The following is a 20,327-nucleotide window of genomic DNA, read 5'->3' on the forward strand; positions in this document are numbered from 1 at the left end:
CTTGTTGTTGCGCTGGAGGGAGTGGCTGAAAACTTCATCCTGATTTGCTCTGCTTCAGGTTGTGTTAATTTATTAATTCTTATGGCAGTTTCTGTGGCTGTGATAAGGTCCACTACGGGCAGCTGTAGCTGTCCTGTCTAAAAAGATCTTCATCTATTTTCCCTGACTGTCCTTGGGTTGATGACCCCCCTGTATTCCAGTTCATTTCCCTGCGACAGCCGACCCTTGTGAGTGTCGCTTGTGTTTTCTGTTTTACTTTGAGAGTCTCGTGTCCTGTGTCCAGTGTTTTGAGCTTTGCTTTCCCCTGTCTCATTATGTCAGATTAGTCCCAGCTGTGTTTCCACCTGTTCCCCATCATACCGTCACAATGCTGTGTTTTTCTCCTCTGTGTTTCTGCTCACTTCCTAGTTCTCAGTTCATGGTTTGTTTTCTAGTTTGAGTTTCTTGTTTCCAGTTTCTCCTTTAGGTTTGTATTTGTCGTGAGTTTTTCCAGCAATAAAGCTGCCGTTTTGAGTTTATTCTTCAGGCCTACATACGGGTCCTCATCCTGCTTGCCATACAACACAACCATGACAGTTATTGCAAAGATACACCAGCCTTAATGCAGAGGATAAGCCATTCAAGTACAGTTGGACTTCCTCATCAACCGCCCCAGGCGTAAACACCTCCAGACCATAGTTTCAAAGCTACAAAAATACAAGGCCACAGACCAAAATATGACTGGGTTTGACCTCACAAGTAATGTAATTAAACAGCACCTTTCAGCTGGTGTTTTATCCGTTCATCTCTTTTGCATTCCTCTTCCTCATTCTCTCAAGATTTCCTCAATCTCCAACAGTCTGAAAAGAGAAACAAAACGTGACCAGCTTCACAAAATTCAAACTCCAGAAGTATGAGGAAGTGTCCTACAGTGGCATCAGTTCCGGTCACCCTTTCACAAACAAATATCCTGCACTTGTTTTCTGTAGTCACAAAACTGAATTTAGGATTTCTGCCCAAAGCTAATAGTGACATTTCGACCCAAACAGCTGTATTTCTTGAGTGTCAGCTTCAGAGCTGCACAACATGTTGATTACCACAGCTCAAATGGAAGAAAGCAGTCCTACATAGTTGTTTCATATGCACACCGAAAGACATATACTGTTAAAAAATGACTCCAAGAAGGCCAAGGTAATGCCATTTAGAACAAGCAGAGAGCATATTCAAGATTTTGGGGGCTGAGTACAATAACTTCAAGTTATTGTATAATTTTTTATCTGAATTTAGAAGCAGGAAATTAGAGGTCACCCAAGTCTTTATATCTTTAAGACATTCCTGCAGTTTAACAAATTTGTATAACTAATTATATTAAAATTACAAAAACTTAAAACTCATTCTTTATTAAATGTGTTTCTTCTATAATTTGTGTGTTCTTTAATAGAAAGCAAGACACCCATGCTCATGCCCATGTTCGGATAACGTTAGGAGGAAATGGTAGAGCGCAACACTGAGAAGAAGTGTAGAAAACAAGTCATTTCTAGCCCTCTTTAAAACTCTATTATCAGTTTAGTTAAAAAACATATTTTTGTGTTTTGGTGAAATGAAATTAGTTGTATGAACGCTACCGTATGCTTATTACCACTTAATAAGGCAAGGCAAGGCAAGTTTATTTGTATAGCACAATTCAACAACAAGGTGATTCAAAGTGCTTTACAGAGACATTAGAAACAAGAACAAATAAAAAGCATGATTTAAAATTGATTAAAACAAGCAAATAAACTAACTAACTAATTAACAAACAAACAAACAAACAAACAACAGTATATAAAATCAAAACAGATAAAATCAGAGCAGTAGATAAAATCAGTAGTTAAATGTAAGTTTTGAAATTTAAGGTTAAAGTGTGGATTTGGTGCTTTATTCAAATGCAGCTGAGAACAGGTGAGTCTTCAACCTGGATTTAAATAAACTGAGTGTTTCAGCTGATCTGAGGCTTTCTGGGAGTTTGTTCCAGATATAAGGAGCATAAAAGCTGAATGCAGCTTCTCCGTGTCTGGTTCTGACTCTGGGAACTGATAAAAGACCGGATCCAGATGACCTGAGGGATCTGGATGGTTCATACTGGGTCAGGAGGTCATTGATGTATTTTGGTCCTAAACCATTCAGAGCTTTATAGGCCAGCATCAGAACTTTAAAGTCTATCCTCTGACGGACAGGCAGCCAGTGTAAAGACCTCAGAGCTGGACTGATGTGGTCCACTTTTTTGGTCTTAGTGAGGACTCGAGCAGCAGAGTTCTGAATGAGCTGTAGTTGTCTGACTGATTTTTTAGGTAGACCTGTAAAGATGCTGTTACAGTAATCAAGCCTACTAAAGATGAATGCATGGACTAGTTTTTCCAGGTCCTGTTGAGACATCAGATCTTTTATCCTTGATATATTCTTGAGGTGATAGTAAGCTGACTTTGTTATTGTCTTAATGTGTTTTTCTAAGTTTAGGTCTGCATCCATCACTACACCCAAATTTCTCGCCTGGTTTGTGGTTTTTAGATGTATAGATTGAAGTTCTCTGGTGACCTGTAATCGTTTTTCTTTGGCGCCAAAGACTATTACCTCAGTTTTGTTTTTGTTTAGCTGGAGAAAATTGTGGCACAACCAGTCATTGATTTCCTCAATGCATTTACCAAGAGCCTGTACAGGGCCTCGGTCTCCTGGTGACATTGTGATATATATTTGTGTGTCATCTGCATAGCTGTGATAGTTTATTTTGTTGTTGTTTATAATCTGTGCCAGTGGGAGCATGTAGATGTTAAACAGAAGGGGTCCCAAGATGGAACCTTGGGGAACTCCACATGTGATACTTGTCTGCTCAGATGTGAAGTTACCTATTGATACAAAGTATTTCCTGTTTTCTACGTATGTTTTGAACCAGTTTAGTACAGTTCCTGAAAGACCTGTCCAGTTCTCCAGTCGTTTGAGTAATATGTTGTGGTCAACTGTATCAAATGCTGCACTGAGATCCAGTAAAACTAGGACTGACATTTTTCCACTGTCTGTATTCAGACATATGTCATTAAACACTTTGGTCAGAGCGGTTTCAGTGCTGTGATTCTGTCTAAAACCTGACTGGAAGGCATCGTAGCAATTATTCTGTTTTAAGAAGTAACTGAGCTGTTGAGAAACTGCTTTTTCAATGATCTTACTTAAAAACGGGAGATTTGAGATCGGCCTGTAGTTGTTCATTTGTGTCTTGTCAAGACTGTCCTTTTTCAGTATAGGTTTGATTACAGCAGTTTTTAGTGATTCTGGAAACACACCTGATAATAAAGAAAAGTTGACGATCTGTAACAGGTCTGACTCTAAAGTCTTTGAGACCTTTTTGAAAAAACTTGTTGGCAGGACATCTAAACAGCAGGAGGAGGAGTTCAGTTGACCTAAGATGTCCTCCAGGTCTTTGCTGTTAATAGGTTGAAACTGTTTCATGGTGTTTAAACAGTTTTTTGGTGGACACAGTACATATCCTGGATCTGCTGTTGATGTACCAATTGCTTGTCTAATTTTTTGGATTTTTTCAGTGAAGAATTTGGCAAAGTCATTGCAGGCCATGGTCGAATGAAGTTCAGCTGCCACTGACACAGGAGGGTTTGTTAGCCTGTCAACTGTAGAAAATAAGACCCGAGCATTATGGCTGTTTTTAGTGACGATGTCAGAGAAGTAGGACCTTCTTGCACTCCTCAGTTGTAAATTATAATTGTGAAGTTTCTCTTTATAAATGTCATAATGAACCTGGAGGTTTGTTTTTCTCCATCTGCGCTCAGCTTTCCTACACTCTCTTTTTTCATTTTTCACCAGTGTGGAGTTTCTCCATGGAGACTTTTTCCTTCCAGAGATAACCTTCACCTTAATGGGAGCAATAGTGTCCATTACATTTAACATGTTAGCATTGAAGCTATTGACGAGCTCATTGACTGACCCTCTGGGCAGGTCAGGTGTTAATGGGAAGACCTGGTTAAAAATTGCACTACTGTGTTCAGTTATACACCGTTTTGTGATCACTGTTGTTGATATATTTGTGTGGGCTGAGATTTTACTTTCAAAGAAAACACAGTAATGATCAGACAGTAATAAGCAGAAGTTGTATTCCTAATCATAACTGAAAAAGATCACAGGGTAGATTTATAGCCCCTGAGTGTCAGATTAATTATTACTTGACTCACAACCATTTTCTCAGAACAATGTGGTTTTCATGCACATATGTATAGTACATATCCAACTGATATCTCTGTATAAAAACATTACAAAGACCAAAGCTAACCAAGTTCTGCTGGGAAAGAAAGAGAGCTCTACTTTCCCCTTTTACCCGTCTTCTATTCCACATCCTCATGTTTCTTGTATTGTGTCAAGCTTATCAGTTGGCATGATTGTTAGATAATGGTGATATCTTTAAAACACAACAGAGATGAACCAGGAAAACACCGGCTTAGCTGAAAGGAGCTGTTTGATCGGGTTACTTGTTGTTGCGCTGGAGGGAGTGGCTGAAAACTTCATCCTGATTTGCTCTGCTTCAGGTTGTGTTAATTTATTAATTCTTATGGCAGTTTCTGTGGCTGTGATAAGGTCCACTACGGGCAGCTGTAGCTGTCCTGTCTAAAAAGATCTTCATCTATTTTCCCTGACTGTCCTTGGGTTGATGACCCCCCTGTATTCCAGTTCATTTCCCTGCGACAGCCGACCCTTGTGAGTGTCGCTTGTGTTTTCTGTTTTACTTTGAGAGTCTCGTCTCCTGTGTCCAGTGTTTTGAGCTTTGCTTTCCCCTGTCTCATTATGTCAGATTAGTCCCAGCTGTGTTTCCACCTGTTCCCCATCATACCGTCACAATGCTGTGTTTTTCTCCTCTGTGTTTCTGCTCACTTCCTAGTTCTCAGTTCATGGTTTGTTTTCTAGTTTGAGTTTCTTGTTTCCAGTTTCTCCTTTAGGTTTGTATTTGTCGTGAGTTTTTCCAGCAATAAAGCTGCCGTTTTGAGTTTATTCTTCAGGCCTACATACGGGTCCTCATCCTGCTTGCCATACAACACAACCATGACAGTTATTGCAAAGATACACCAGCCTTAATGCAGAGGATAAGCCATTCAAGTACAGTTGGACTTCCTCATCAACCGCCCCAGGCGTAAACACCTCCAGACCATAGTTTCAAAGCTACAAAAATACAAGGCCACAGACCAAAATATGACTGGGTTTGACCTCACAAGTAATGTAATTAAACAGCACCTTTCAGCTGGTGTTTTATCCGTTCATCTCTTTTGCATTCCTCTTCCTCATTCTCTCAAGATTTCCTCAATCTCCAACAGTCTGAAAAGAGAAACAAAACGTGACCAGCTTCACAAAGTGTAACAAGATGAAAATGTGATATTCATGGTTCATTGATAAAGTCTTTACTTGTGTTGTAGTGAAAGTTTCAGATTTTGCTGTGTCTGTGGGAGGAAGTTTGGAGGAAGTAACCTCCCCATATACACACCTTTGTCTGACATGCTATAAAAAGCTCAGTCGGAGTAGCAGAGGACACAATATCACCATGGAGGTCATTGTGTTTTTCTCGCTGTTGCTTTCAGTCTGCACTCTTTCAGCAAATCTGGCTGAAGCAGATAAGTCTTCAAACCAACAACCCTGTCCACAGGACACCCAAGCTGTGCTGAGACAGCTGACCGCCTCAGTGGCTGTGCAGAAAGAGCAGATCACGGTCCTACAGAAAGAGACTCAAGGTACAGTATCATGTCAGGTAGTGAGAGAAGTAACAGCAAAAACAAATTGGCATATGATCCAGTGTTGTGTTAGAGAGATATCAATGTCACTCGTAAATATTCAGAATGACTGAAATGACAAACATTCATGGTTTTGTTTTCTTGTGAAAATAAATATTTTGTATAGAAATGAAATATAAAAGTAAGTATAGAAATATTGGCCAATCCTTAAAGAAATTGATGGTCCAGGGAAATAAATTTTATTTTGCACTTATTTCAGAACAGACCGCAAAGCTGAAGAGTGAAATTGACCAGCTGAAGCTGCAGTCTACAGGTATTGTGTGGAAATCATCATGGCTCTGATCATTTCTAACTGTTAAAAAAATCTGCAGCTGACACGTTTTTGATGCTAAAATATAAAGGTGGAGGATCAACATGTGTCACTGCTATAAATGTGTCCACCAGGTGGCGCTACTGTGCTAGAAAATCTGTAGTTCATCACAGAGGCAACTTGACCACCAACATTGTCTTTATTTGTGGTAAAGCAGGGAGAGAGCGAGGGCAAATGAGCTGCACTGCAGTCTTTCAGCATACGGGGCAGCTGTGGCTCAGGTGGTAGCAGCTCATCTACCAACTGGAAGGTTGGTGGATCGCTCTCTGGCTCCACATGCTGAAGCTTCTTTGGGCGAGATGCCTCTATCAGAGTGTGTTAGGCAAAGCTCTTAGACAAAGATCAAAAGTATGTGTATGAATACAAGCACATTGTGTGGTCAGCTGAGTAGAAAGGTGCTATGTAAGTATAATCAATACTGGTCACCTGCTCAACCAGCAGAGCTATAGTGGCATGATAACGCCATTGTTTACATACAGTCTAGGGTTCATGTCTCAGTGAAAGAGAGAGGGAAACACGAAGTGGAGAGTTGACAGACTGTGGATAAACATGACAGCGTGAAACTGCACAGATTTCAAATGAGAATCAGTGATGCAGTCAAACAAGTCTGCTTCTTCAACCATTCTCCACCCAGCACCTGTAGGAGGTGTGGTCCTGTGGCTCTGCAGTGTGTGGGGTGGAGGATGAGGGGACGTGGGGGAGACCACCGCTCGGTGTAGCATGAACAGAATGAGAGTCACAGTTACTTTCTTACTTACAGATAAAAACATGTGAATCACTGTGTGCTGTCAGTGAGATTGTTTGATCTCTTTGCTTTTTTCAGATCATGCAGCAAAGCTGAAGACTGAGATTGACGCGCTGAAGCAGGAGCTACAAGGTACTGTGTGGAAATCTTATCTGACTGTGCATTTACTGGCTGTGCAGATGTTTTACTTTTGGTGGATCAACATATGTCAGTGCTATCAATCTATTCATAAAGTGGTGTCACTGTGTTTGAACATTTTTATTTCATTCACAGAAATAACTTTAGTACACACAGTGTTTTTACACATCAAGTACAATTACTGGATCCACTTTTCTGAATTACATTATGAAAAAAGAATTTCTGAGGGACTCTAGGATAAAATTATCAAAAAAGAAATTGAATTCCTGGAGAAATTTACCAAGAAATACATATTGCCTCTGAGTCTTCATATAGTTTTTATATGTATGGACCTCTGTATTTTGGCAATTTTCACTTTTAGCATCTGCTACGGCTGGGGTGTTAAACTTTAAGCCCAGGGGCCAGAATTGACTTGCCGAACACTCCAATCTGACCCCCTGGTCAGCTTAGGAAAATATGAACAAGGCCATAAACTTTTGGACTTTTCACTGTTTCAGTGAGAGTTCTGTATTAGTTATTATCAGGTTTATGGCTTTTCCTACTCATAAAAACCTCTCCATGGTCATTTATACTACGCTGAAGACAAAAAGAACTAGACAAAGAATTAAATGGCAGAAACATCATGTTTTTTCTCTCCTAAAGAAATCTGTCATCACTGAAAAATGAGTTTGCTCTAAGGTTTAAAATACATTGGCACAGATGTAGGGTGAGAGCCACTCAGGGCTGACTGTATATTTGTCAGACCTTGATGAAGACTCAGACTTGATACACATTAGTCTATTTTAATGTTTTATTTTTATATGATCTTGTCAGAAACAGGTGACCCCACGAACTCCTGTTTTGTATTGAACTCGTGTTCACCCTGCTGATGAGCACCTGTTGGATAAGCGTTTAAAGCCATGCACAGTTTCCTTTTCCTGTTTTTTGAAAACTGAATGACATTAAACTGAGCTTATGTTTTTCTGAAGCACAAACCAAAATGCAACTAAAAGACTGAATAACACAGTTTGTTGTCTTGGCAGAAGCTACAAAATAACTTCCTGTCTGATCTAAAGGACGAGTTTAGGATCCTCAAAGTTAGATTTGATCAAATTTCATTTTCAAGTCACAGAGTTTGATTTCTTCTGTGACAGTGAAACGCTTCCAGCTGTCAAACATTTCTTTCATTGGAGATTAAAGTTTTTGTCATGGTCACTTTTTTGGGAAGAGTCTAACTCTACAACAGGAAGTTTAAATAATGACATTTCTCTCTCTCTCTCAGCCACACATGTGGCTTTCTCAGCAGCTGTGCTTCTTCCAGGCACTGGACCATACGTCGGACCCTTTAACACAGAGACCACTCTGGTCTTCAAACATGTTATCACGAACATTGGAAATGCCTACAACCCATCCACAGGTAATAACACTGAATGTCACTTCTCAGCTATGTTGATGTCAGGCTGATGTTCCAGATGTTCTAACAGCTGATTTTCCTTTTAACAAAAACAAATGTCCCACAGGTATTTTCACTGCACCAGTGAGAGGAGCCTACCACTTTGAGTTGCACATGTTTGGACATGGTGGTGTTGCTGTAGGTGCTTATTTGTACAAGAATCAAGGGCTCGTTGTTATTGCATATGAACACCAAACAGCAGCTGGAGAACTGAGTGGCTCTAATGGAGCCTCACTGCTTCTAGAGGTTGGAGATCAGGTGTTTGTGCGTCTCCTCGATGGTAGAAGGATATATGACAATCAAAATCATCACACCACCTTCAGTGGTCATCTGATCTTCACCATGTGAGAGGTGTGAAGCTCCAACACTTCCTGTTTGGCCTGTCCTGTGTGGGCGGAGCTTAGCCATTTTTAGAAGTAAAACAGGAAGTAAATCACCTGCTGGAATCAGTTTCTTGCTCTCTCTCTCTTTCTGGTTGGGTTCTAGTTTTGTGTTTATTTGTTTCTACTGACTCAGATAATTTACTTCTTCTTGTTATCTTTGATTCAAATAAATCCAGTTACATGCTCAGTGATTCTCTTCTCTTTGTCCTTTCTTCGAGTCGGCTCTTCACAAAGTGCTGCTCCTCCATTAGGTCCTGACTATTTTCTATAAGTTGGTAAACTGCATCGTTTTTTATTGGCTCCACTGTCCTGTGTTGGTCAGTCTGTTATTTTGGTGACTGCTGGCCCACATGTTTGCTTTTAACTGGAGTCTTTCCTGTTAAGTTGAGCAAAATCCAACAGTTCCTCTTTTTTCTCTTCTTTGATAATCATGCAGGTGTTTTTCTTAAACTCTTAACAGATGTTAAACTTAATCTGACTATCATGATAAAACTGTAAACAGCTGATTTAGTTTGATATAAAATGTGTGTCAGTGCTGTGGAGGAATGTTTCCTTATTTTCCATCCGAATCCAAATGCAGACACAGATAACTGACTGTAAACTTACTCGGGTTCATTTCTTTAAATTCTTTACTTTCAAAATAAAAGCATCTTTGAACTAGCATTGTTGATTTCTTTTCATGTGTTTTATACATAGAGCAGCAATCAAATCTACACATGCTGGGAGTTACTATCACAGGTGGAAACGCAGAATGAGTCCTGTCCCTGAACAAAAACTAACACACACACATAAAGAGGAGGGAGAGAAAATGGTAGGCCAGCACAGAGAGGATTGGGGGACTATGACAAATCGTGACTTTAATAATAATAATAAGGAGAAGAACCAATAACATTATTGTATGTTTAATCGTTTTAACAACAAAGTTTTCTCAGTTCAATGTCTCTTTTACAGAGAAACAGAAATAAACATTGTTTCTCTTAACATTTTATAGGTTTTCTGATTAGTCAAGCAGGAAAACTTCAACAAGTACATTCTGGTTAAACTTTCCATATGGGATAGGTGGACAGTAAAATCTGGTTATATCATTGGAAAATTCCCCTTTTTTCCAACATTACAAGTTTATCTTAAAGCTGGGATTCCTTCTTGGCCAAAATATTTTTTAATATAATCAATAATAACTGTATTAGATTCTGGAGAATGATGTGAATTCTCTGTAGGATGGTTGTCTTTCTTTTCCCTTTGATTATCTATGAGTCTTTTTAGCTTCTTCTTGATGCCTTCTGTTGGTGATTTCTCAAAGCCTGTATGGCCTGAATGCAACATCAGGGTTTGTTACACTGGACTTTTTCACAAAGGTCATAACACATAACATTTGTGTGGTCTTTGGCGCTCTGTGGATGTCACTTCCTGCAACTTGGTGCTGTTCCCCTCAGTCCTAGAGGCCCTGTTGAGGAGATGTGGGTCAGTGCGAGTGCAGCAAAAGTGCTAAGAAGTGGTTCAAAGCTCATTTGTTTCACTCACAGAATTTTCTCTCGTTTTTTAGCGTTGACTGTCAAGCTTAGCAAAGTATCACTATCCAGAGTTGAGAACAGAAAGCAGTGTTGCAATCTTATGTGACTCTCTGCAGTTTCTCTCCTCTTGTCATCCTTCTAAAACTGCATGTCCACAGACACTGTAACTGCTCCCAGACTACCAAAAATAGGCAAGCAATGAATTACTTATGATTTCTGAGATTTCTTTTTAAAATCTGATTTAGTGCTCATTTCTGAAAAAAATAATTTTAAGCAAATTAAACATTCAAGTACTTGTTGAAAATGACAACCTGTAACGTGCGGTGGAGATGAAGCCAGCCGCAGAGGTGTGCAGGTGGAGAGCGAATGAGCAACAGCTTCTGACTTTCCACAACACTACACATGAGCGGGAGGAGGGAGGTATGCGGTCTTCACACACCCCCGTTCTCTGCTGACCATCGGGCGTGGGGGCTGGGAGGAGGTGTTGGCCGTCCGATTGAGATCTGGGATGCGGGGCCTCCCTGCTGCTGCGGAGCCTGGGGCAGTCTGCTTGCCTCCACCCCGGGATGAAGGGTAACATCTCCTCGGCCTAGGTGCCGTTTCCCCCTCTGGGGCGAGGGTACCTGGACCCGGGGTATAGAGTATGTTTGGGGAGTGTGATTGTGTGTACATGTCCATTTATGTCAGTCCTTACGTTGGGTGAGTGCTGAGTGTTTGTATATGTGAGCATGAGAGTGGGAATGCATGTTTGTGTCTGTGTGTGCCTGTTTGTCTGTGTCTATATATTTCAGGTCGGGTCTTAGACTCCACCTCTCTGGGAACTCCCAGGCCCTCCAAAGTGTGGAGGCCTATCTCCCCTCACCACACTCCCTGCCGGTGACTGATGCCCTCAGGGGTCGGTGCATTGGTGGTTCTTGGTGTCCGGGGCTGGGCGCTTAGGTTTGTACCAGCTCACTCCCGGTGGCTACCTGGCGGGGCCTGGTGCCTGTTGCTCAGTCAGGCCTCTTCTGGGGTGCGGGGGACCCTCGGGCCTCCGGCCTCTGGGCCTGCGGCTCAGTTCACTCTGGCACAGCTGGCTGCCGGCAGAGCCGGCGGGCACGCCAGTGCAGCCCCCTCTGGCTTCTGCTTGGTGGCTACTGGGTGACGCCTCATCTGGGGATCCTCAGCCCTTCCCAGGAGGGTGGCACGGATGCCCCTCCGGTGGTCCTCCTTGGGCTCTCCTGCTCTGGGAGCCTCTGGATGTCTGGGGCCTGGATCTCCTCCATGCCTGCTTCATGCCCTGGGGGACGGGGCTATGGCTCTCTACATCCTCTTGCAGACCATTACATGTGGAAACCTTCTGAATACAAGCGCGCTGATCCACACAGGTGTTCACTGTTCATAGACATAAACAGTGTTGGGTAAGTTACTTTAAATTAGTAACTTAGTTACATTACTAGTTACTTCTATCAAAAGTAACTCAGTTACTTCAAGTTACTCGTTACTTTCAGAGTAACTAGTTACTAGGGAAAGTAACTTTTACTCAGAATTCTCTTGTTAATGTGTTGCTTCCATAACTTTGCCTGTCTTCTAGCTTGCTTACTTGCCACAAGTGCACTGTGCCACCTACCAAACGAAAAAATAATGTGCGCATTTCCACGAGAGAAATCCCACGCCTGATTCTATCCTAGCCTGCTTTTTACATCCAACACAAAAACTGCAGTCGTGGTGCTTTCGATTGTACTCAGAACTCGGAAATTCTGCCTTCTGAATAGGAAGATGTAGGTAACACCAGACTGCAGATGAGCTGCATACAGGGCTGGACTCGGACAAAAAATCGTCCCGGGCATTTTGACTAGAGACTGGCCCGCCATTATAGGAAAAATCATAAAGCCTTTGAATGAAAATAAACACTGTTGTGACAGTGATGTTCACTGTTCTGATGGTATATATGCACCAATCTATCAATTGTTTTTTTGTAAGACTCAGATAATTATTTTTTTAAAAGCTAGACATTTTAAATGAGAATAAGAAAGAAAAGTATTTCTTTGTGCCCCCCTCTCCCTGTTAATGCCCTACATGGACCCCTGGCAACACTTTGCTAGACCCGCCCCTGCACAGTTACCAGCTGTCAGCTGCTTAGAAAAGGATCCTGGTGTTATTTGTCTCTCAGAAACAGTTCATAACTTCCCTTCAACTCATTCATGTCACCTAAAAGGTAAACCTGTTTCTCCATCACCTGTTCAGCTCTGATGATCCAGTAAGGACATCTCCTGGTTTCATCTTCATGTTTTCCTCTCACCACATATCCAAACCGACATCATGACCAGCAGGTTTACAGCTGTGGCTCCAGCAAACATCAGCTGATACTAGAAATTAATATTAAATAAATTCTAACAACAGCTGATCAAGCTTAAACGTGCTGCTGTTGTTTAGCACGACATCCGCTGGTTTCCTCTTTCTGGCGCAAAGTGGGCGATAAATAAACAAGAGAGAAAAGCCGATCAGCTGATCATTGATCAGTTTCATGATTGAAGTAGAAACAGGAGAGGGAGGGGAGAGAATGAGAGGAGAAGAGGCAGCTGTGCAGCGTAAACACAGAATAACTCCAGCTTTGTGTCTTTTTCATTGTAGCTGAAGTTCGGGACAAACTGTTCCTTTTCACCTCAATACGAAACGCGTAATATTTTCTCTGAATACGAGACGATTCCGTTTTTTACGGGACGGTTGGCAACTCTAATAATTAACCTTATGAACAAAATAAAGTTCAACATCAGTAACATAGCACCACCCAGCTGTATAGAAACTCCGTCATGCTAGCTAGCACGCAGTACGAAAAACTCAGCATAACGAAAATAAACTCCACCTAAACTTGGTTCATATCTGACCCAGAGAGACTGCAGGTCATAACTTCTTACCTGAAGTTCAGTTCACCTGATACTCAGACCAGCGGCTGCTTCGGGTCTCTCCTCTTGCCTCCCTTTTCCTTCGTCCACCTGCTGGCTTCCACCACTCGCTAATGTTATTGAATCTGTTTTGGCATAATAACTAGTTACCGTGCTCGTTACCACAATAATAACGTAGTTACTGTAACGCGTTACTTAATAACGCGTTAGTTCCAACACTGGACATAAACTACACCTTTCTTGGCTGCCACTTCAAAGCACATTGTGCGCTGTCGGTCCTGCGTGCTGCACAACAACATTCAATATCTAGTATTTACTGCTGTTTACACTTAGCTAGATTAATGCGAAGGTGTTGTGTTTAATATGCTGCTTTGGGTTTTTTTGCTTGTTTCCTCTTCTTTTTCTCTCAACAGGTGATCCAGGAGATTTTCTTTTCTGTGCCCTTTCTCACTGTCCTTCTTCCCTTCTGTTTTTCTTTTCCTTCATCTTTCTTTCTCCCTTTCCTATCCCCCAGTCATGTCTGTCCCATCCGTAACAACTGAAAATAAAATAAAATAAATAATAACAACAAAGGTCGATCAAATGGACCGATACGGCAAGGCCGTGATGATCCATTTGGTAAAGTAAATCCATTGGGTCTCCTTGTTGGTCTTCAGACAACAATTCTGACGGCTAAAGAACCAAATGGGACAGGCAAAAAACAAAACAAAAAAAAACCACCCAAGTAAGGTGCCTCTCATGGAAGTAGGGGCAAACAGTTTCAGCTCTTTCAAAGGGTGCAAAGCACATGTGGACTTGGGGTCTCTGTAACACAAAAGAGAGTCATACACAACATACTGCAACACGGTGGCACTGTCTGAGCTGTTCAGAGAGTCTGCTTCAATGTCTCTGAGGAGTGGACCTGTGACATGATCATCTAACTGCAGTTGTCTCAATTGTCAGCCAGAATGACGGGGGGCAGAGTACGAATGTCCAGGCTGCCCATGACAGCATGATCTGGTAAAAGATCTGTCAGCCTGTCACTGGTCAGAGGCAAAGGATTGCGTGACAGTGCACCAGGAACTTTGTTTTGTGCACTTTTGTGAAATCAAAGTCCTGCAGGGCCCATATCACAGCAAGGCACTCCTTCTCTGAAGTGCAGTAGGGGAGTCCAGCTTTGTGAAGGGAGCCACTAGCAAAAGCTCGCTTCACTGAGGTTGGCGTATCAAACGCTTTAACCACCCTTACTTTGTCTGGATCGGGTTTAACACCTGATGATGTGATGCGGTACCCAAGGAAGGTGAATTCATCGAGGCAGAATTGGCACTTTTTGAGCTTCAATGACAAGCCAGCAGCCTGGAGTCGGCCCAGCACCTCCTCAAGATCCACTAAGTGCTGTTCAAAGGTAGGTGAGGCGATAACAATGTCATCCAGGTAGACTGTGCATGTTTTGTAATTGAGGCCAGCAAGCACAGAGTTCATAAGTCTCTGAAAAGTTGCAGGTGCTTTGCAGAGCCCAAAGGGCAGCACCCAAAACTGGAAGAGACCGCAGTGAGAGATTATGGCAGTTTTAGGCTTGGAGTCCTCTGCTACAGCAACCTGCCAATAGCCTCGCACTAAGACCAATGTTGAGACAAACTTTCCCCTTGCCAGAAAGTCTAAAGACTCATCTACACGAGGCAGGTGATAAGAGTCTTTTCGGGTAACTTGGTTGAGCCCTCGAAAGTCCACACAAAACCTTGGTTCTGCGGCCGCTCTATTGACAATGACTACAGGAGCTGCCCAAGGACTTGTGGAAGGTTCAATGATGTTGTCCTTCAACATTTGTTGCACTTGTTCTTCAATCACACGTTTCGTAGTGGGTGACGTGCGATAGGGTGGGAGATTGACAGGTGTTGCATCGCCAGTCTCTATGGCGAGTTCAGTGAGAGCAGTACGGCCAAGACGACCATCAAACAAGGAGCTAAACTTGCTGAGCAGATTGAGTAAAGCATCCTTGTGGTTCTCCGAGAGACTTGCTTCAGACAGTTTGGCTGTAGTGAACCCTTGCTGAGAGCATTTGAAGCAGTAAGGTTCAGGGTTATAGTTTTCTCTGCCACACGAAGGAGGCTGTGGTCTATGTCGTCCAAGCACTGAGTGAAGCTCATGAGCACGCAGCACCAGGTCCATTACAGAAGTGCCATTAGCGCCATACAGGGCAACTCTGTATTTTTCAAGAGCATGTTTACTAATTAGGTCAATGTGAAATGCACTTCACACACGTACACACACGCACAGTGTTTGTCGCCAGATGCCACGTTTATTTATCGTTTTCATTTGTTATGACCGACCACAGTCTGACAGCTCCGGTCTCAGCTGATTTCCAGCCTCCCCTCCACTCCTCTCCCATCTCACTATAAAAGGGAAGGAAACCATCATCAGTCCAAACGCCATCAGCTGTTCTCACCTGCGTCTCCAGCACCGCCCCGTTGAGCTCACTGCACCACTCCTCCCCTGCAGCCGCGCCCGGGACCACACCTCCGCCACAGTCAATTCTATCTTTTTCAGGTGGAGGGCTTTTCAATTTCTCAAACTCACTCAGCATGTGGGCAACGAAGGTGGGGAGTGGTTCATCCTGAGTCTGAACACGATCCAAAACTCCTCTCAGGATGCATTCTTGGTTGTCAGAGGGCAGGAAAACTGTCTTAAACAGCTGACAGAATTGAGCCCATGATGTGATGTGGGAGCTCAATGCCTTGAACCATTTCCTGGGCTCTTTTGCAAGAAAATGTGGCAGTTCATTTAGCAACTGCCCATCGGTTAGGTTCAATGAGGCTTTGTACGCGCCAACTGCACCTAACCAATCCTCGGGTTGCACTTTATCGTCCCCAGCATACACAGGAGGCTCCAGTTTGGCGTGATGTAAAGCTGCTGCAATCACTCTGGAAGTGCTGCTGAGCTCGAGTGAGTGAGATGGGAGGAAAGGATTTATAGGTTGAAATAGGTTGCTGGGCAGGAATGGGTTGGTATTGTTGGTGGGTTCAGTCTTGTCCCTCGTAGGAACGTGAGGTGTCGATGTGGCCATTGGGAAAACAGGAGACTATGGGATTGCAGGAGGGGGAGAGTTCCCCGTTGTGAGTTGTCACTGCTTTAGTAAGCTCTGCTGTATGTTCAGTGAGTCACATAAACAGTCACTGAGCCTAGTGTTAAAGTGAATTTAGACCCAACACCTAGTCATCTCAGTTCTTAACTCCACCACTTGTTGGCTAAGACTAGGAGTTACATTTTCAACTATCTTGCACATTGGTAATGACGTAAGTTCCATGTCTGAGTCAGAATCGTCTGGGTAGTGTGCCATTGTGGTTTCAAAAAAAAGAAATTAAGCCACTCCAGCCCACAGTGCAATCTTTTATATAACTGTAAAAGAGTCAGTCAGGTCAGACTACAAAGACAAAACTGCAAAAATGTCTGTCAAGACTAAATTTGGAAAAACCACATCTGAAAATGTGGTCCAAATTTGGTCCTCTTCCCAATCCGACGCTGCTTCATCCAGAAGGGCTCCCGCGCTGTCATCGCTGTGGACCAGCTCTACGTGGATGGACAGCTTTACCACAACCCCGGCACAACGGCAGCACATTTAAATCAACAGAATAGAAAGAAGTTTGCTTTACTTTTATAAAACACTTTGTAATGTTTATCACAGTTTTGAGTTCTTTGGTAGTTGGATAAGTATAAAGATATTTGTTTCCATGCAACACCTTGTAGCTGCTGCACCTTCTTGTCAGGCTCAATCTCCTTTTTTTCCAGTTCTTTCAGTTTTGTCACATGGTCTGAAAAGTAGAGTGCAAGACTTTAAATAATTCCTGTGTTGTCTGACTTTGTTTTTGTTTGTCTATTTGTTTTACGTTACAACAATGACTTTCTGTAATGAGATATATTATTTTTTTAATGAGAACCAATAATGTTTGTTACTTATTTTATTTTTACTTATATTTAATCTGATTATTTCTGACCCGTGACTGTAGTAACACAACAGTGGATCATTTGAAAGGTTTCTTGACGATCTTACTTCTTTCACTGCCCGACGTAAAACCGTACTGTACCTTGATTCTCTTTTTCTAAGAACGCAATCTTCACCCTCTGTTCAGCCAATGCGGCGGTCAGCTCTCTCAGCACAGCGTGGATGTCCTGTGGATGGGGTTGCTGGAGTGCGATGTGCTGGTTAACAATATCTCTCTTTATCTGCCTCCATCTGATTTGTGAGCAGATCAGAAGCAGCCGTATGTATCATATCAAATATATGTCATATCAAAACAAGCCCACACCTGCAGTTGTTTCAGTTTTTCACAGGTGTTTCCTGTCAGCTAGTCAACCTCACTCAGGCGGACATCCATATCAGCCAACCAAACGACAAGTTCCTCCCTTTGTGCTTCAAATCCCTCCCACTCTGAGACAAGGAGCTGAAAGAGAGAGAAAAGAGTCAATTATAAAGAAGAGAGAAAAGTGAAACCCTCCTCAGAAGGTCTGACTCGCATACCTGCAGTTGACCTGTGATGGACTCCAGTTTGGCGTTCACGTCATCCCTCATCGATGCCAACAGCCGAGTCTGCAGGGTGCCCTGGAAGAGCCGAGTTAATGTTCGACTCCTCCTGGTCAGGCTCTCCAGCTGGATGAGCCGAGGTCTCCCCTCTCGCCGCTGCCTCTGAACACAGAAACACAAATTGCATCTGAAGCAGGAGGAGCAGATTTTTTTTCCTATTCTTTCCCAAATCCAGGCTAGATCACGTGGAGGTATTTGTAAAACTTTTTTGGCCAGCGGACGACTGTTGTCTTGCAGAAAGTCAAATCAAACATATGCGATACACAATCAATTCACAAGAACACATTATAAAAAATAAGTCCAGTTCTTGCCTGATTTCAAATGAATTCTGCATCAAAACAGGGTAAAACGAGTGCAGCAAATGTGAGCACAAAGCCTCACTTTGTACAAGCCTGCTATTACAGTTCTCCTCTATGCAGACGACTTTCCTGTTTTCAAGGCACAACTTGGATCTGCTGTACGAATCTTATGGATACACACTAAATGAAACAGTAGTGTGCACGACTCCAGATTCTGATCCCTCATCCTAATATGGTCCCAACATAGCAACAGCAATAATGCAAATGTTGAGGCTTCAAAATACAAAGTCCATAAACCAATAGCGGACATGGGTTTTATCATAAGGGTGATAAATATACAGATTTCAGTCTGTCTTAGAGATTTGATGTTCATTTACCTGCAGATGCCCTATATGTGACGCACGACCTGATATCGTCGTGTTCGTGTTGTTCCCAGATCATCATACTAAATGTTGTTCCAGGATCAACATTGCAAGTGACCAATCAGAATGTTGTGACGTCATACTTTTGCGACTTCGGAAAAAAACGCCGTAAAACAAAAAACTGTACTTAAGCTGCGAGAAACTGTCTCTGTCCGCCGATGAACGGACCCTGACCCTAACCCTGACCCTAACCCTTTAATAAACGGTAAGCAGAACTGATATTGTCCTTGCAACATTGGAATTTCATAAATGCAGGAATGGCTTGGCGCGCAAAAGAATAACATCAAAAGAATGTGATTGGTCACTTGCAATGTTGAACCTGGAACAACATTTTCATGATGGTCTGAAAATGTTAATCAACACGACGATATCAGATCATCCTATACGTGCCTGCTCTGTGGTTTTTCACAACGTTTTGCACATCACTATTTAATACAGGAAGTAGGTGAACTAAAACAAGTCATCTTTCTTTGTGAGAGGACCATATTAATGAAACAAACCTCAATGACATCATAGAGATCCCTAAAGATGCTCCTGCTGCTTCTCTTCCTCCTCATCCAAAGCTTCCTTCTCCTTGTCCTCGACTTCCATCCATCCATCCATCCATCCATCTTCATCCGCTTATCCGAGGTCGGGTCGCGGGGGTAGCAGCCTAAGCAAAGAGGTCCAGACCTCCCTCTCCCCAGCCACCTCCTCCAGCTTGTCCGGGGGAATACCAAGGCGTTCCCAGGCCAGCCGAGAGATATAATCTCTCCAGCGTGTCCTGGGTCTGCCCCGGGGCCTCCTCCCGGTGGGACATGCCTGGAACACCTCGCCCAGGAGGCGCCCAGGGGGCATCCTTGCCAGATGCCCGAACCACCTCAGCTGGCTCCTTTCGATGTGGAGCAGCAGCTGCTCTACTCTAAGCCCCTCCCGGATGGCCGAACTTCTCACCCTATCTCTAAGGGAGAGGCCAGCCACCCTTCGGAGGAAGCTCATTTCCGCCGCTTGTATCCGCGATCTCGTTCTTTCGGTCACTACCCACAGCTCGTGGCCATAGGTGAGGGTAGGGACGTAGATCGACCGGTAAATTGAGAGCTTCGCTTTTACACTCAGCTCCCTCTTCACCACGACTGACCGGTGCAGCGTCCGCATTACTGCAGCCGCAGCCCCAATCCGTCTGTCGATCTCCAGCTCCCTTCTCCCATCACTCGCGAACAAGACCCCGAGATACTTGAACTCCTCCACTTGGGGCAGGAACTCATCCCCGACCCGGAGTAGGCACTCCACCCTTTTCCGGCTGAGAACCATGGCCTCAGATTTGGAGGTGCTGATCCTCATTCCCGCTGCGTTACACTCGGCTGCGAACCGCTCCAGTGCAGTCCAATTGTAATTCAATCTAATTGTGTTTCTCCCCCTCCTCTTCCTCATTTTGTTGGAGCTGTGAACAGAATTAATGTGAATCTGGATTAATTTGTGCAAACAAGAAAAATCTACAGCTTTTTGGTCAGAGGTGCTCTTGTGATTTAAGCCGGGTAGAGTAGATTTATGTGTTGATGCTACCTGCTTCAGCTCTGGCTGCTGAGTGATATTTACACCCCGTCTGGATTACAAACTTTAACCATGTGCTGAACTTTGGCCCAGCGTTGATACCTCTTGTTAGTATAACGACCTCTTCTTGGCTTGTATGTATGATGTATGATGGTGGATAAATGAAATATACAAAGAACATTTAACTATATTACAAAAGAACATCTATCTTGGAAACATCAAATGACCGGAGCATAACTTGTCAACTAGTCCAAAAATAAGTTATGCAGGAACAGTCAAAGACACACCTTCTCATATCACATTTCTATTCATTCAAAAC

General features: G+C 43.0%; 2 protein-coding genes across 8 annotated transcripts; one reads left to right on the forward strand and one right to left on the reverse strand.

Moving 5' to 3' along the window:
- Window positions 1-778: 778 nt before the first annotated feature.
- Window positions 779-19,066, reverse strand: LOC309715053 (uncharacterized protein). 7 transcript variants are annotated; one of them, XR_014279134.1, is made up of 6 exons: window positions 18,979-19,066; window positions 17,695-17,859; window positions 17,531-17,617; window positions 17,261-17,409; window positions 15,702-16,987; window positions 13,926-14,001 (listed from the first exon to the last, which is right to left on the reverse strand). XR_014279134.1 is itself a non-coding variant. In XM_082547854.1 (4 exons), exons 1-3 carry the CDS (start codon window positions 19,033-19,035, stop codon window positions 17,522-17,524), a joined length of 318 nt encoding a protein of 105 aa, XP_082403980.1. In that variant the 5' UTR covers window positions 19,036-19,066; the 3' UTR covers window positions 4,794-5,325; window positions 17,483-17,521. The 7 variants fall into 7 exon arrangements, 2 of the variants coding, with proteins under 2 accessions (XP_082403980.1, XP_082403979.1); XR_014279135.1 differs by having other exon boundaries at window positions 17,483-17,617; XR_014279131.1 differs by lacking the exons at window positions 13,926-14,001; window positions 15,702-16,987; window positions 17,261-17,409 and adding exons at window positions 779-839; window positions 5,245-5,325 and having other exon boundaries at window positions 17,483-17,617.
- Window positions 5,521-9,463, forward strand: LOC309715048 (complement C1q-like protein 2). The gene is made up of 5 exons (XM_082547848.1): window positions 5,521-5,735; window positions 5,995-6,048; window positions 6,929-6,982; window positions 8,250-8,384; window positions 8,488-9,463. Exons 1-5 carry the CDS (start codon window positions 5,549-5,551, stop codon window positions 8,766-8,768), a joined length of 711 nt encoding a protein of 236 aa, XP_082403974.1. The 5' UTR covers window positions 5,521-5,548; the 3' UTR covers window positions 8,769-9,463.
- Window positions 19,067-20,327: the final 1,261 nt, after the last annotated feature.

This window comes from Aulonocara stuartgranti, assembly GCF_965226115.1.
Source record: "Aulonocara stuartgranti genome assembly, chromosome: 10".
Taxonomy (NCBI): Eukaryota; Metazoa; Chordata; class Actinopteri; order Cichliformes; family Cichlidae; genus Aulonocara; species Aulonocara stuartgranti.